At 36.9% G+C, this 17,957-nt stretch overlaps 1 protein-coding gene across 1 annotated transcript in view; it reads left to right on the top strand.

Moving 5' to 3' along the window:
* The window catches only part of RAPH1 (Ras association (RalGDS/AF-6) and pleckstrin homology domains 1), a 99,383-nt gene that overhangs the window by 34,241 nt on the left and 47,185 nt on the right, over positions 1–17,957 (top strand). The window contains 3 exon segments of the mRNA XM_042949809.1: positions 2,464–2,583; positions 8,546–8,651; positions 9,461–9,966. Of these exon segments, the coding sequence (XP_042805743.1) occupies positions 2,464–2,583; positions 8,546–8,651; positions 9,461–9,966 (732 nt within the window).

The raw sequence follows: 17,957 nt of genomic DNA, 5'->3' as shown, positions 1-17,957 counted from the left end.
TGACTTTTAAATTCCAGTTTTGTTGCTTTTTGATCTTCATTATGAAGACTGGATATTACTACCCCTAGATGTTCTCAAGCTAGCAACTGTTATTTGAGTAATTAAATTACCCCGTCAGGTTTTTCTTTGTACAAACATTTTATGTCTTTCTGGGTATATTTAGTGATTAAGTATGATATCAGGTTTCTGTTGAGATAGATCTGTAATTCATTAATGAATAAAAATCCTTGAACTATTAACACAAGTGAATTATAAAAACCAAATTTCTTTAAGACTCAAATGTATGAATTGGGGAATTAGTGGATGTATTTTCCATTTGTCAAGACAGAAAGCCCTGGTGGGGGGGGGGGGGGTGCAGGGCGCCAGGGTGGCTCAGTCCTTTAAGCATCTGACTCTTGATCTCTGCTCAGGTCTTGATCTCATGGATCATGAGTTCAAGCCCCACCTCGGTCTCTGTGCTGACAACGCAGAGCCTACTTGGAATTCTCTCTCGCTCTTGCTCTCTCTCTCTCTCTCTCTCTCTCTCTTTCAAAATAAATAAACTTAAGAAAAAAAGAATGTCCTGATTTATACATGTTTAAGGTAGTGAAATTAAGAAATGAGAGTTAATCAGTTTACATTAGAGATATTGCTAAGCTATGATCCTTTGTAGTATTAAGCTTAAGAAAATTATTTTCCTTAAGTGATTAAATGGGATATGATCTGATTTTCCACATCCTTAGAACTAAGTTCAATTTGATTTTGCAGCATTATTTGACTCTGCAAAATTTTATCTAGTAAAATAAGGTTTAAAATTTAGTTTCATGATACTTCATTAGACAATGAAATTCCTCACATAGCATACAACCACATTTTAAGGATCACAATTTTGTTGATTGTTGCTTTGGAAGTATAATATGTGTACAAATTCTTATTTGAGATTAGGATATCTTTAATCTCTGAGGAATTGTTTAAACCAATTGACAGGCAGTATTCCAAATATTGCCTAGATCCACTGGCAATTATTAGTGGAACAATAATTATTAATAATTATTAATATATTATATATCATATTAATATATTATATATCACAAGTTAATATTAATATTAACTTTAATTAATTAATATAAATTAATTTAATTAATATTAATAATGATATTAATATATATTATTAATATATTATTAATATAATATATAATTATTAATTAATTAATAATTAATAATTAGTGGGACAAATTTAGTGTTTCAGAAATGTGAGTCAAGAGTATGGAATATAAAATGATGATATTCATTGTGTCCCTGGGAAAGTTAGTAGGTATTACTCCAAGTTGAAGGTGAAGGACTTGGGGTCAAATTAATTTGGAATATGTTGGTTTAAGCAAAGGTAATCTTTACTAAAGATGTCTGAGAGAGAGCCAAGCCAAGAAACAGACTGTTAACTGTAGAGAACAAAATGAAAGTTACCAGAATGGGGAGGTAGGTGGGGAGATGGGTGAAATGGGTAATGGGGATTAAGGAGTGTACTTGTGATGAGCACTGGGTAATATATGGAATTGTTGAATCACTCTGTTGTACACCTGAAACAAATATAACACTGTATGTTAACTGTACTGAAAGTTTAAAAGATTTTTCAGAGCCTTTATATTGAAATATAATAATCAGATTAATATTACTTTAAGAACTTTAAGTATCTGGTCAGTAATTGATCTTTGTTTTGTGTAATCTTTTTTGCCTCCTCAAAACAATGTGTAGGTTCCATGTCAGATATCCTATGATTAATGAGAAGGAAAATATCTCTTCTTTCATGAAAGTACACTTGAAAAATCATACATATAGGAAACTTTGTATAAGAATTTAAAGTTTTCAATTCCAGTTTTCTAAAGTTTTTTAAATTTCAATCTGGTTCCTTCAATCTTGTAGTAACTAATGAGAAAATAAGATAGAAAGAATATAGGAGGAGGAACTAATTCAACAAACTAACCTAGATAAAATATTTTGTTTTGTCTTTTCTCTGAAGTGATTTTTGGACTGAAGTTTTGCAGGATACATACTTATTTGCATCTAAACAGATTTTTACAGAATAAGTGAGATAATAACTTGCTGGATTGAAGTCTTCTGAAATTGTTTCTCTGTGGTGTTTGGAGTGTTATAGGATCAGTTAGTGGAGAAAACTGTACTACCATAAAATCCTCTGATTAATGGGAGGGCTCTGCAATTTTAGAATTACTGTTAACTTGTGATTCTGGTCATAATCTGATACATTTTGCTTTTTCACAATTTCCTAAAAATTTGAGACTTAAGTGCTCATTCCTATTCACTTGTCAGTCCTGTCTCCATTAATGATTTCTAGTTCCTTTGTGTAATGTGATCTCTAGTTTTGAAGATTTAACTCCAGAAAGTTGCAATATATATCACAAGAGATACTGCATAATTTTTCAAGTTCAGCCTGTTACTCTTCTTTCTACCCAAATATCTGTATTTCAGATGGAGCAGCTATCAGATGAAGAAATTGACCATGGTGCTGAAGAAGACAGTGATAAGGAAGATCAGGACCTGGACAAAATGTTTGGAGCCTGGCTAGGGGAGCTAGACAAACTCACTCAGGTTAGAAATAATACTTGAAAAATTATTCGATGATTTTAGTCATCACTGTGTGCTAAAAGTTTACTGTGTGGACATAAGGATATGGATATAGGTTTCATTTTTAAATACTGGTACAAAGGGAAAATGTACAAAACATTCAAAAGTCAATGAATGTTAACTCTAGAACACAGTGTTATCTTCTGTGGTTATTTTAAGAAGTCTAAAAACAAAAAAATACTTGTTGCAGAAGTTCTGTTCATCTAGAGGGATTACTTAAAATCTCTTTTGTAAATTGAGATTGCTAGCTAAAAAAGTTTTAAAACCTAAAATCTAAAAGTCTAAATTTTAGCAAATCTTATTACATAACTTAGTAAATATGAATATATTTTACAACATAAGTAATGTCTTCATATGCAAGTATTTTCTATTACATAATTCTAGAATACTGACAAAACTTCATTCCTGGCTGCATTTTAAAATAGTGGCAAAGCTTTTTCATCTTGTTTTATTGGATTTTGGGTTTAAAAAAGGTGGAATAGTGGGGTGCCTGGGTAGCTCATTTGGTTAAGCATCCAACTCTTGGTTTCAGCTCAGGTCATGATCTCACAGTTGGTAAGTTTAAGACCCACATTGGGCTCTGTGCTGACAGCACGAAGCCTGCTTGGGATCCTTTCCTCCTCTCTCTCTGCCCCTCACCCCGTTCTCTCTCAAAAATAGGTAATAAAACATTTTTTTTTAAAGGTGGAATAGTAACTCCATGCTATTTCACTGCAAATGGCATTTCTACTGGTTTGGTACTTGTATTCTTCCCAGTGTTTTAAATTTCTTGCCATATAATGTAAAGAGCCACTCACCAAAAAAGTTGGCTCCTAACCCAATGCTGTGACTGTTTTGTTTTATAAATTTTTTTTTAATGTTTATTTATTTTTGAGAGAAACAGAGTGTGAACGAGGGAGGGGCAGCGAGAGAGGGACACAGAATTCGAAGCAGGCTCCAGGCTCTGAGTTGTCAGCACAGAGCCTGACGCAGGGCGTGAACTCATGGACCATGAGATCATGACCTGAGTGGAAGTCAAATGCTTAACTGACTGAGCTACTGGGCACCCCGTTGTTTTTTTTTTTGTTTTTTGTTCTTGTTGTTTTTGGTTTTTTATTGTATAAATGTGTCTTTAGAGACAAAATTAAAACCATTGCATGCTGTGGCTTACTGCTAACAAGTTGCTTTTCAACCTTTAGAAATTTTCAAAAAATGGTTTATGTACTTTATTAGCGGCTTAAACCTCAAGTTTTTGTTTCATTATTTTAATTTACTACAAAGTGTCATCTGTGCACCTGTATCATACATACTATGTTAATGGGATTTTCAACTTTATATTAAATTGAGTTTAACTTCTAAGTGGTTGGTGAATCCTCTAAAATCATTTGTAAAAATTTTTGTGTATTTGCCTTTTCTTGGAAGAAGGGTCATACATAGCTTTTACAAAATTCTCATGATACTTCCCCCCACCCTGCCCAAACACCCAAAAGAGTTAAAAACCATACTACTTGGCTACCAATTTCTTGGTGTCAAGGAGTATTTCTTAGTATTTCCCTTGTTCCCCCAGCACTGTGGGCACAGCAGATAATTATAACAAGTATCTGTTTATTTGAACTGGTAAATAGATGGACTCTTAATATGTCCTCAATTATATTCAAATTCTTTTACAGAAAATATTACCTACCTATTACTTTTCATTTCCACTGAGAGAAGCATTAGGACTTAAATTGCAGAAGAACTGGGTTTGAGGTTGAAAGAATTTCCTGACAGTTTTGTGAAACTTTGAAATAAGGCAGTGAATGGTTATAGAAATCCTTCATATGATAGCTTTAAAAACTGGTTGGACACTATCTGAATGGATTCCTTTTATCTTGAGACAAGTGAATAAAGAAGGCGCCATTCTAATCTAATTCCATGATTCTACAAAAAGACTATCCAGCATTCTTTTTGTATTTGAAATCTATTTGATTTTAAATAGAAATTAAAGTTTTAAAAGACTATTCCTAATATTTGCAAATTTATTTAAATAGACACCAACTACTGACCTTTCCCCTGAATTTCTCTGTTGTAAACATCTTATATTCTTTATTGTAGAAAGGTTAGAGAGGAAAAGTCTCATTTAAAGAGTTAGCAAGATAACTTACAAGACACTGTCCTTAAGTACAGTGTAATTCTAGACTTATAGGCAGTATCACAGCTGGATTACATTTTGTCCTCCTCTTAATAGAGTTTGAGAAGAAAAAGGATATTCCGTCGTTGTTTGAAGTTGTAGCCACTCTCTGTTGAGATCTTAGGTCTTAGAACTTCTGGGGAAGATGGTGGAGTAGGAAGATCCTAAGCTCACTTGGTCTGATAGATACAACTAGGTGACACCCACATCAGTGTAAATGACCCAGAAAATGACCTAAAGACTGGCAGAACAAACTCTCCGTAGCTAAATGTAGTGAAGAAGCCACATCCAAGAGAGAAGGAAGGGCAGAGACATGAGGGAGGGGCATCCTGGGTGTGGAGAGGGGAGAGAAGCAGATGCTCACATGAGGGACCCTGCATGAGGAAGACATATCCTCATACATTTGGCTTCGAAAACCAGAGGGGCTGAATGTCCCTTCTTATAATCAGTGGAGCTTAACACTTAGAACTTTAAAATCAGGGGGCTTGGCTCTGGGAGACCCAGAAGGGCTAGAGGAAATTGCCCATGAAGAGGCAGCACAACAAACAGCCCCACTGAGATAGAGCATAGAAGCAACAGTTTGAAAAACACTTGGGGTAAAGGAGAGGAGGATTTGTTTATTAATCTCAGAGTGTGTGCTGGAGGGGCAAGGATCATTGGGGACTTCTCCAGGAGTAAAGGAGCCAGCTGGCACCATTTCCCAAACCACCCTCCTAGCATAAGCCCACAGACACCTGTAGGAACCAGATCAGAGCCAACCCTCATTACCTAACTTGCTAACAGTGTGCCCTGCTCCAGCATTCTGCAGACATGCACCCTCTATCCATGCCTCAGCTCCGGGTCTCTTCCCATAGCAGACCTATGCAAACCTTGTTAACACCACACATTCCACCCCACACTTCTGTGGACCTGCTTCCCTCCAACCTGGTCTGTCTGTTCCAGTGGCGTTAGGTCCCCTGCCAGAGCAGACAAGCCCAAATCTTGCTAATACTGACCACCCTGCCCTGTGTTCTCCTGTGGTCCTGCCCTCTCTAATAATGCTTTTGGCTAGAGCCCATCCAAAGTGGTACCACAAGCCTAGCAGGGTGAAAGCAACTCCAACAGGGATTGGTGCCACTCCAAAGTGACTCCTGCCCTGGGACTTGGCCCAGCAGTGGCCCAGCAGTGGACTGGGGGCAGATGCCTAGTCTGACTGCAGGTCCCGCCCAGCAGTGAAAATTTTTCAGGGGATAACAGGGAGAGAACCCTGCAGTTTGGTGTGATTACAGCTCTAGCAAACACCTGGTCTCACTCAAGTCAAGCCCAAGGTGACCCCATAATGGCCCACTAATGACCCAGGGACCAAACCCTACCCACAATAGGCAAAGAGAACCATTGCAGATGACTAGGCTGAAGGCAAAAGCAGGTGAGCCACGATAGCACTACAAAACCTCTTCTCTGTAAGACCAATACTTTCAAGAGCAGGAGACATAGCTGAATTTCCTAACACGTAGAAACAGACACAGAGAGTTAGACAAAATGAGGAAACAGGAATATGTCTCAAATGAAAGAACAGGACAGAATCACAGCCAGAGAGCTAAACAAAATGGAGATAAATAATATGTCTGATAGAGAATTTAAAGTAATGGTTATAGAGACAGCTCACTAGACTTGAGAAAACAATGGAGGACCTCAATGAGATCTTCAGCAAGATAGAAAAATTAAAAATACAGTAGATGGTGCACCTGAGTGGCTCAGTCAGTTAAGTGTCCTACTCTTAATTTCAATTCAGCTCGATCTCATGGTCATGAGATCAAGCCCCACGTCAGGCTGAGTGTGGAACCTGCTTAAGATTCTTTCTCCCTCTGTCCCTCCCCCACTCATATGCGCGCGCGCGCGCACACACACACTCTCAAATTAAAAAAAAATACACTAGATGGAATTAATAATAGACTGGAAGCAGAAGAACAGATTAGCAGTCTGGAGGACAAGATAATGGAAAGCAGTCATGCAGAACAGGAGAGAGAAAAAAATAATAATACAGATTGAAAATAGACTTAGGGAACTCAGTGACACTAAGAAGTCATAACAACATTTGCATTATAGGGATCCCAGAAAAAGAGAGAGAATAGGGGGCAGAAAACTTATTTGGAGAAATAATAGCTGAAAACTTCCCAGATCTAGGGTAGGAAACAAATCCAAATCTAGGAGGTACAGAGGACCCCCAACAAAACCAACCCAAGGAGGTCCACACCAAGACACATAGTAATTAAAACAGCAAAAAGTAGTGATAAAGAGAATTTTAAAAGCAGCAAGAAAAAACAGTTATGTATGAGGGAAATCCCATAAAGCTATCAGCTGACTTTTTAGCAGAAACTTTGCAGGCGAGAAGGGAATGGAATGATATATTCAAAGTTCTGAAAGGAAAAGACCTGCAACCAAGAATACTCTATCCAGCAAGGCTATCATCCAGATTAGAGAGATATGGAGTTCCCCAGACAAGCAAAAATTAAAGGAATTCATGACCATTAATCCAGCTCTACAAGAAATGTTAAAGGGGACTCTGAGTGGAAAGACCAAAAGTTAGGAGTGAGAAAAGTAGGAAGCACAAAAGCAGTAAAATAAGTATTTTTATAAAAATAAGTCAAGAGATTCACAAAATAAAAGGATGTAAAGTATGATACCATATACCTAAAACATGAGGGGGAGAGGAGTAAAGAATAGGTTCAGGGGCGCCTGGGTGGCTCAGTCAGTTGAGCGTCCGACTTCGGCTCAGGTCATGATCTCGCAGTCTGTGAGTTCAAGCCCCGCATCGGGCTCTGTGCTGACAGCTCAGAGCCTGGAGCTTGCTTCAGATTTTGTGTCTCCCTCTCTCTCTGCCCCTCCCCCCTCATGCTCGCTCTCTCTGTCAAAAATAAATAAACATTAAAAAAAAATTTAAAAATTAAAAAAAAAAAAAGAATGGGTTCAAACTTAGGTGACCATCAACTTCATGTAGACTGCTATATACAGAAAATGTTATATACAAACCTAATGGTAACCATAAATAAAAAACCAGTAATACATATGCAAACAATAAAGAAAAAGGAATCCAAGTATATCACTAAAGAAGGCCAAAGAAAAAAAGAGACAAACCAAAGTATAGATTCTAAACTATAGAGAACAAATTGATGGTTACCAAAGGGGAGGGGATTGGTATAATGAGCACTGAGTAATGTATAGAATTGTGGAATCACTATATTGTACACCTGAAACTAATATAACAGTGTATATTAACTAGAATTAAACCTAAAAAAAACAAGTTTTTAATAAAAATAAATACAAAGAAAAAAAAATGATCTTGGATTTCGCTCATTTTGAGTCCAGAATTTTGCCTTATCTTCAGGGTACTTCATGCCAAGAATGAGACTATGCTGGACCAAAAACAAATCCCTTTGAGGAAAGAGATAACAGAATTCCCTGCATTGTTCCTTTCTATTTCTTATCTTTCCATGTCCATATTCATACACTCAGATTATAATGAATTTATATAAAATGAGTTCATCACTTGAGGTATTCGGAATGATACTCACTCTGAACTAGGATGGTCTTAAATGCCTTAAAGTAAGCATGTATCTAACAATTGAAAAAAAAATTATAGCCAAAATAATATGAAAAACAATTATACTTTTCCTTAGGACTAGAAGGATTTTGGTTTTATTAACTATTCTATGAAAGTTCACCTAATCAAACTTTACTTATCTTTTTTATAATTGAAGCCTGAAAATAATACAACTTATTAAACTTTCTTTTTTAAAGAGCTTAGATTCTGACAAGCCCATGGAACCAGTAAAAAGATCTCCTCTTCGTCAGGAAACAAATATGGCCAATTTTTCTTATCGCTTCTCCATATACAACTTGAATGGTAAGATGTAATTGGAAATAAAATGTAAAATAGCATACTAAATTATATAATGTGGAAGCAATGCAGTTACAGTTCTGAATAGCTCAATGTAAAAACTACATGCATAACTTCAGTAAGTTCGTATATTTCTTGGTTTGTGCATTTTATTACTAATTGAAATGATCACAGAACAAACTGAACTGGAACATAACTAAAATAGTTTTCTAGTGATTAATAATTTGACCAGGTACATACTCAAGTTGGAACCCTATGACAAACTTAATTGCATTGTTGTATTTTCATTGAAATAAAGTCCAGTGAAATTACCTGTTAATTTTTAAATCAGCTCCTCTGGCCTTTATTTAATGTATCTTGCCTAATCAACTTTATAGTATTTGGAATTGACATCGTAATCTGCAATTTTTTTAGGCCTTGGATTTTTCCTTCTATGCTCTCAACTCTTTAGGTATTAACAGCTCTACCAAGGCACTGATCATATTAATAGCATATAGCCTACGGTAAAAAGTTGGATGGGGGATGTGGTTAAAACCATGGGACAGTATATGATTTTTGCATTATTTTTATCTTTCAACTCATAATTTTATTCTCTGCTGATTACTATAAATCTTAAAAGATGGACTATTTGCTTCTAAAAATTTCTCTGTGAATTTAAAACAAAAAACTCTTAGAAATATATATTTGGTAGGCTTTAGGCCCAATAGGATACATTTCTTTGCTTCTTCCCCTGCATTCATTAGCAGATTTATAATAGAATGTATAAATTCTCATTCAGTGTGATCTGGACACATCATGTATATTGTTTATTGCAGAAGCTCTGAATCAGGGAGAAACTGTGGATCTGGATGCCCTGATGGCCGATCTTTGCTCAATAGAGCAGGAGCTAAGCAGTATTGGTGCAGGAAATAGTAAGCGTCAAATCACAGAAACAAAAGCTACTCAGAAATTACCTGCTAGCCGACATGCATCAAAACATGGCACTTTGAAAGGATTGTCGTCCTCGTCTAACAGAGTAACTAAAGTGTCACATGCCAACTACTCCCTGGATGACATCACTGCACAATTAGAGCAGGCTTCCTTGAGCATGGATGAGGCTGCTCAGCAATCTGTACTAGAAGACACTAAGCCCTCAGTAACTAATCAGCACAGAAGAACAGCATCAGCCGGCACAGTGAGCGATGCTGAAGTGCGCTCTATTAGTAACTCCTCTCGTTCTAGCATCACCTCTGCAACGTCCAGCATGGACTCATTGGATATTGATAAAGTAACACGCCCTCAAGAACTGGATTTGACACATCAGGGGCAGCCAATTACTGAGGTAAGTAGATGGAACTTTTTTTCCTGGTATTTTAGTACTAAAAAAAAGGAGGAAATTACATTTTTTTAAACGTAGTTTTAATTAACTATCTTTTTTTTTCTACATTTAAAATTTGTCAAGGATCCCTCTAAGCTAAGTTTTCAAATCAGACTACAGAAGAAATATATTACCAGATACAGCAGTGTCACAATAATTAAGGGAGTTTCTTCATTTTATTCTTAGGCTGTTTGAAGCCCTTGAATTAATATCATTTGTTTCACATGATTTAAAAACTTGAAATGTGATTTATATTTGATGACATTTTGCAAAGCTGTTATAGTTGTTAAGCTGATAATAGTTGCTTTTAATGTATGTTTATTGTAAAACAACTTACGAAAAAGATACCTATCACCACTGTAGTCCTCCAATATTCTATTTTGTTATCAAAGAGTAAGTGTACTGTAGTGAAAAAAGCCACTGGACTTGGAATCAGAAAACTTGGTTCCAAGTGTTATCTTTGCCACTCACTACCATTAGGACCTTAAATGAGTTATTCAGCCTCTGTGGACATCAATTTCTCATAAGTAAAATGGAGCTAATAGCACAGGGTGTACTCCTCATCTGGTGGTTCAGAGAATCAAAAGGGATAATATATGTGAATGGATTTTTAAAAGGCAAAGTTTTTTGGATGTGTTGGGGCAAGAGTAAGAAATGGATATATGTTAAAATGAGTTTAGCAAAAGCTGAGTTTAGTGTAGATAAATTCTTTATTGAATATTTTTGTCAAGAAGAAGGCAATATTATTACAGGGTAAACAGCAAGAAAGAAGAAAATCAGTGTGGGCAAAATAAAGCCAGCCTTCCATTTGGTTTTTGTTTACAATGCTCTCTACCACAGAGTAAAATAATCTATTTGTGAATAGTCAATACTAAGGTAAAATCTTGGCAAACATGATTTAAAGAATCACAGAGAAATTTAAAATTTACACCTATTACTCAACATTATTGATTTTCCCCCCATTGATTTAATTCATTAGATTAATTTCTATCAGTAGCTCCTTGTACCCATTAATGTACCTAGCTTGTTCTGGGCACAGTGCGGCATAAAAGAAGCATGGATCATGGTGGTTTGGAGATAAACTCGAGTTTTGTTGCTTGTGAAGAATACGTACGTTATATCAATCTAAAAAATAAACTTTGACTTATTTAAAATGAAGCTCATTTAAGTGGTATGTATATTATATAGAGAACTTAAAAATTGATTTCTGTCTTACGGTATTTGGGGATTATATTTAGCACCAGCTCCACAGTATGTATCATTTATGTCTTTTAGATTTACCCTTTGGAATATGAGCAATATTTTATTAGGGCTCTGCTTTCTTGGTTATTCTGTGTTTTATATATTGATATTCCTTCCTTCTAATCAGGTTATTTTGAGTTGGGTCAAGATGTATGTGGTCAGGTTATGAACTAATCATTGAGTATCTTTGTGTTTCATCTGTAAAAATATACTCATTATATAAATTCATACAATAAAATGAAAAATGAAAAATCCTCTCCCAGCAAACTCTTCAAATGTGACCTTGTGGCATTCATAGGCAAGGATACCTGTGTTCAGTAGTATTATGTTTAATGTAAGACTTCAGTATAAAGTTTGGTGAGTAAACCAGGAGTAAAGCAGGGAAAGAGTTGAAGCCTTCTCTATCCAGCCTGTTCTTTTGCCTTGCCTGGATGAGTAGAAAAGTGGTTTAACAAATCTGGAACTTGTTTTAGTGCACTTTTTTATGGATCTAGTCTGTTCTTCAAATTAAGAAAACCAGTTGAGGCTTACTAAAATCCCAAACCCATGTATCAAATTGTCCCTACACTCAAATACAATTTTTAAAGCATATTTTAATTACATTTGCATGCATGGAGTTTAAAGAGGCCAATAGTTCTGTGAGGGTTGTTACAGAAAACACTGCTACACATGTGTACAAACATGCTATATTCTCTCAGAGGTTAGAACTGTCTGCTCTTTTAGCTGATTCTCAGGGTATTTACATCTATATCATTAAATCTATACTTCTATTACTGTTTCTTGATTTATTATAGTTATATGTGCTATCTTCTGACTTCTTGCTCTGGAAGATTAGGATTTAGACAGTTCCTTTTTAGACAGCTCCTCTCCCTTCTCCCTTCCTATCCTCCCAGTGTATTTTGGTTGGGATACTATTCAGTGTTTGTATTATCATGACTGTATACATGCAGTTTGGTGCTAAATTCTATATGCCTGTCTTGTCTTGTCTTTTCTTTCTTTCTTTCTTTTCTTTCTTTCTCTCTCTCTCTCTCTCTCTCTCTCTCTCTCTTTCTTTCTAAAATTTTTGGGAGAGATAGGGAGCAAGTGAGAAAGGGGTAGAGAGAGAGGGGGAGACAGAGAATCCCAAGCAGGCTCTGCAGTGTCAGCGCACCGCCCATTGCGGGACTCAAACTCAGGAACTATGAGATCATGACCTGAGCCAAAATCAAGAGACGGACGCTTAACCCACTGAGCCACCCAGGCGCCCCAGGCTCTATGTGCTTTTATTACATTTCCTTTCTGGGACATTACATTTTGCTTACCTGGAATTAAAACTTGTCTTTAAGTTTAAAAACATACAGTTTTTTTGTATGTTTATCACTATTTCAACTCCAAACTTTCCCCCAGTTAATTAAGTCTCTTGGTTCAAACAAAATTAGTGTTCTGTTACTATCATCTTAAAATTCTTTGTTGTCTTTTGCAGTCTTTGCTGTAGGATCATTCTTAGGTCTTTTCTCTCAGGTGGGTGAGCGTCTCCAGAGAAGATTCTTCCATTCTCCTGCATGGAGGGCATATGCTTGGCTGCCAGTGCATTAACAGCCCATTTGAGAAGGCTTGCAATGTGAGGTGGTCCTCAGTGTTCAGCATGTGAACTTCTGTCTAATCCCTTTAGGTCAGGATTTCTCAATGTTCACTACTTACATTTTGGGCTAGATAATTCTTTGTTGTGGGAGCTATCTTGTGCATTGTAGGACATTCAGCAGCGTCACTGACATCTATCCACTAGGTGCCAGGAGTACATACGCCTAGTTCAGTTGTGACAGTTGTGACAACTAGAAATGTCTCTGGACGTTGCTATATGTTCCCTGTAAGGCAAAAGTTCCCCTTCAAGAATCACTTTTTTTTTTTAAAGTTTATTTATTTTGAGAGAGAGAGAGCTCACGCACACATGATCAGGGGCAGGGCAGAGAGAGGGAGGGAGGGAGGGAGGGAGGGAGGGAGAGAGAGAGAGAGAGAGAGAGAGAGAGAGAGAGAGAGAGAGAGAGGATGCCAAGCAGGCTCCACACTGTCAGCACGGAGCCTAACATGGGGCTTGATCCCATGAACCATGAGATCATGACTGGAACCAAAATCAAGAGTTAGGTGCTTAACCGACTGAGCCACACAGGTGCCCCGAGAATCACTTTAAGTAGAAAAGGGTTAATAGCAAGTCTGAGCCCTTATTTTCATGGGAAACAATCTTGGGTGTTTTCCTTCTCCTGGCATTTTTTTTTAACTAGAAACTTGACTAATAAATATAGAATGTTTCCAGGTAATATTGTTTATTGCAAACTGACTCCTGATTAGTGAGTGCATATGGACTGGGAAGACTGAGTATAGAAGCCTATGAAAAGACACAGTCCTTTGTTTCCCAGTGTGTAGTGTGTCAGTTTTGTAAGTGAACATAAATACATCCCTTGAGGGATCCTAGAACCTATACTCATTGGCTGTTAAAATGTACTGCTGATTCATGTGGAGTATGAAGTTTCCCTAAGCCAGAGTGATTTCTGTACTTACCTACATGATCTCTGTCCTTTACAATGGTGTGTCCACAAAAGGCTTCTGGGGGACTGTATAATCCCTTCTAAAGATAGCATGTCTCATGCTAGCATGCTCTGTCTTTCTGCAGAACTAAGTAAACGTGGTGCCAAGCTATGGTCTGTTGGGTCCTATAAGTGACTGTCAGTCTGAACTTGAGACCACTGCTGTTGGGCGAGTAAAGGAAGGAATCTGGGAATTAACTGCTTTCTTAAGTATGCTTTCAAGTAATCCTCCTGCTTTTCTTCCCACGATCATTTCTGTTGCTTCTGGAGACTTTTGAGGTTACATGATGTACATTGGGTTGTTCCTGTGCTTTTCTCCAGTGCTGGCTCAACATTCAGCTTTCCTTGGGTCTATGAGTTGATTACCACTCAGCCAAATGCTTTCTAGCTTCCAAAATTTTGTCATGTCTTGTGAGTTTGTTATTAATTTTTTTTTAGAAAGCAACACAAGGGGTACCTGGGTGGCTCAGTCAGTTAAGCATCCAGCTCTTGATTTTGGCTCAGGTCATGATCTCACAGTTCATGAGCTTGAGCCCCCATGTCCAGCTCTGTGCTGACCGTGGAGTTGCTTGGGATTCTCTCTCCCCCTCTCTCTCTGCCCCTGTTCCGCTCATACTCTGTGCACACATGCATGGGCTCAGTTGCTCTCTTTCTCTCTCTCAAAATAAATATTTTTTTAAAAGGCAACAGAAAAAAAAAACATTTATCTTTGTTTTAGTTTGATTTGGGGAAGGAGTGGATGCATCTCATTGACCATTCCTTCACAATCTCTTTCTCATGTATATTGTCTCTTGACATTGGAGTACCCCAAGGTGCAGTCCTCAGACTACTTTTCTATCCAAATCCGGTCTTGTGAGCTTAAGCACTGACAACTTCCACATTTTAGTACCCTATTTCATTTATCTAAGACGCACCTGTTCCCCACCTTTTAATCCCTCTAAAACAGTGGTAACTGGGAGCTATTTTGCACCACCACCCCCCCCAGGGGACATTCAGCAGTGTGTGGAGACATTTTTGGTCGCCGATAAAAGAGTGTTACTAGCACGTAGTGGGTAGAAGCCAAGGGTATTGCTAAAATCCTACAACACACAGGACAGCCACCACAGCAAAGAATTATCTAACCCCAAATTGTACCGAGGTTGAGAGACCATGTTTTAGAAACAGGTGGCATTTGTCACTCACTGTCAGTGAGGTGGCAAATATATTCTGTGTGAAGTTTTCTTTTGACAGTTCCTGATGAAGATCAAGAAAGTACCAGCATTAAGTCATCTTAGACTCAAAGAAATACAAGTGTCTTTTGCCAGCACCTCCACCCTGACCTCCAGGCTCATACATCCTTTCTCTAATCAGTATCTCTATTTGGACGTCTAATTGGTAGCTTAAATTTAACTCATCTAAAACTGAAATCCTGATCTTTTCTCCCAAACTAAAAGTCTGGGAGAAAAGTCTTCTCCATCATAGTCAGTGGCTCCGCTGTCCTTCTAGTGCATCAAACAAAATCCTTGGAGTCTTAGTCTACTTTTCTTTCCACCCCGCCATTCCAGTCGTAGCAAATTCTGTTTCCTTTACCTTCAGAATATATCCAGAATTTGATCACTTCTCATGACCCTCACTGCCACCAAGCCAACATCATTTTGATGTAGATTTTTGCAATAGCCTCCCAGCTAGTCTTCCTATATTCACCTTCCCCTTAACGTTATACCATCCATACAGAAGCCAGAGTGATCCTCTTAAAGGTAGGTCGGGTTTTACCCCTCTTTTCAAACCCAAAGACTTTGTATCTTACTCTAAACCCCAGCTCCATGCAATGGCCTGCAGGATTTGCTTTCCCATTACCTCTCCCTCCTTCTCTCGCTTTGCCAGTCATGCTGCCTCCTACTTTTTTGCCAGACATCTGAGCCAGGTTAGAAGAATCAATCTGAGGTTGGTATTGTTCTATCTTGGGGGCATGGGTAGTCAAAGTGCCCATCTAAAAATGAAACAATACCATGGCTTATCTTTTTGCCCTCTTGCTCTCTGAAACCAGGATAGGCACAGTACCTTTTCACATCTGGAAGAGTAAATCTTTTTTTCCCTGCCTTTCTCTTTCCTAACTTTTGTTGAAATACTGTGCTTTATTTATTTCATTTAAGCCTTCTTATTATTTATTTATTTATTTATTTATTCCAAAGAAGACAGTAAGTAGTTCAAGTAACTGGGGAGTCTATATTTGAATTACGAAACTATAACATTTGCCACCCAGTTTTTATCAGTATCTTAAAAATAAACTGAAGCTGATTGTTAAAAAATGATTACTTCCTTAATGTTAAAGAATGCTTTAAAATAAAATATTTTCCATGGATAAACATAAAAATGGATCATAGAATAATTTCAGTCAGTATTCTTATGAAGTCTACCAGTAGTATTTATCTAGTAAATTTTTAAACTGGAATTCATTGTGGTTGAAATAAATTCAAATGTAGCCTCTTTGTATCTTAACCCATGTGAAATAAATGTTGCAGCTGATTTCCTGGCATTGTTATGGCACTTTTATTCATGTTAACTGATAAGACAATAGTTTTAAATTAGATAGCAGTTGGCAAATTTAAATGGTAATTTCATGTTACAAATTTTATATAGAATAGGGTTCACTGATAAAAGGTTAATGCTAAAACATTCCTTTATATTTATTTTTTGGTGAGATTGAAACCTTAATGATTCTTCTGAATTTGGAACTTTATACATGAAGTTGTACTTTTAAAATGAAAATGCTTTTTTTTAAATTTTTTTTTTTTTCAACGTTTTTTTTTAATTTATTTTTGGGACAGAGAGAGACAGAGCATGAACGGGAGAGGGGCAGAGAGAGAGGGAGACACAGAATCGGAAACAGGCTCCAGGCTCCGAGCCATCAGCCCAGAGCCTGACGCGGGGCTCGAACTCACGGACCGCGAGATCGTGACCTGGCTGAAGTCGGACGCTTAACCGACTGCGCCACCCAGGCGCCCCTGAAAATGCTTTTAAGAGCTATTATTGTTGTAGTTTATGGCAGATTCAAAAGGTTTTATTGAATCCTACTAATACTTGATGATTGTACTATAAATATTATGATAGGAAAAAATTTCTTAGTATCTGATCTAGTAAATGAAATCTTTCCTAGATGAAATCTTTCATTGATATACCATTATAACTTGATATGCCAATAGCATATCATAGGTTCAGTGCAATAAATTCTTCCAGTTCCTTCACTTTTTAGAACTATTTAAAGAATTAGAAATTTTGAGGTAGTGGAAAGAAAATAGCAATTGTGTTTATTGTAGCACAAGGAGGTGGGGAACCACACTGGAATTTAAGTCCTGAGTTATTCTTAGCAAACAACCTTTTGGTCTGAAGTATTAACTTGAGAGCACAAGGCTTTCTCAAACTTTAAGAGGACTGCATATCTAAAAGATAGGGATTATTAATTGATTTCTCAATTATTGCAGCTATTTTTCTCTTAAAATTCTGATGGCTATGTTACTGCATTTGACTGAAATTTATTCACATGTACCAACTTGGGTTTAATTCCAATTTCACTGGCTTACTGAGGTTAATAAATAGTAGAAAGAATAGGTACCAGATGAAAGAACTGAAGATTTGTTGAAAACCAGGAGGAAAGTCTAGTTCTCACACTTTTCAAACACACCACCCCAATCAACATTTACATATATACCCTGATTCTTGTTTTGTGTATTTCTTAGTAATCTGTGCGATTTTTCATCTCTATTTGATTTTAGGTCTGTTTTGTTTTTCTTTTTAGTTTTGTGTTATGAGGGCTGGTAAAGGGCCTTTTTTTGAACAAGAATAGAAATAGATTCATCTGTTTTTACAATGAATAAGGACTATAAAATATAAAAGAAATAATTTTAAAGCATTCAGACATTTACTGGTTACATAATGGATAGTGAAAGAGGAATAGAGAGAAGAGGGGTGAAAAACAGGGAAATAATAGCCCCTTTACTATATTGGGTGTTTATTCTGTATTGGGCATTGTGCCTACCATGTCTTAACACACTGAATCTGCACAATGTCTTATGGAATAGATAGCATTACCTCCATTTTTACAACTGAAGGAACTGAAGCAGAGAATGACCAAATAAGTTACCCCAGGGTTTGAACCCAGACAGTCTGGTTGTA

The sequence above is a fragment of the Panthera leo genome, chromosome C1 (assembly GCF_018350215.1).
Source record: "Panthera leo isolate Ple1 chromosome C1, P.leo_Ple1_pat1.1, whole genome shotgun sequence".
NCBI lineage: Eukaryota > Metazoa > Chordata > Mammalia > Carnivora > Felidae > Panthera > Panthera leo.
The sequence above is the reverse complement of the archived record's forward strand: the minus strand, read 5'-3'. Positions and strand labels throughout refer to the sequence as shown.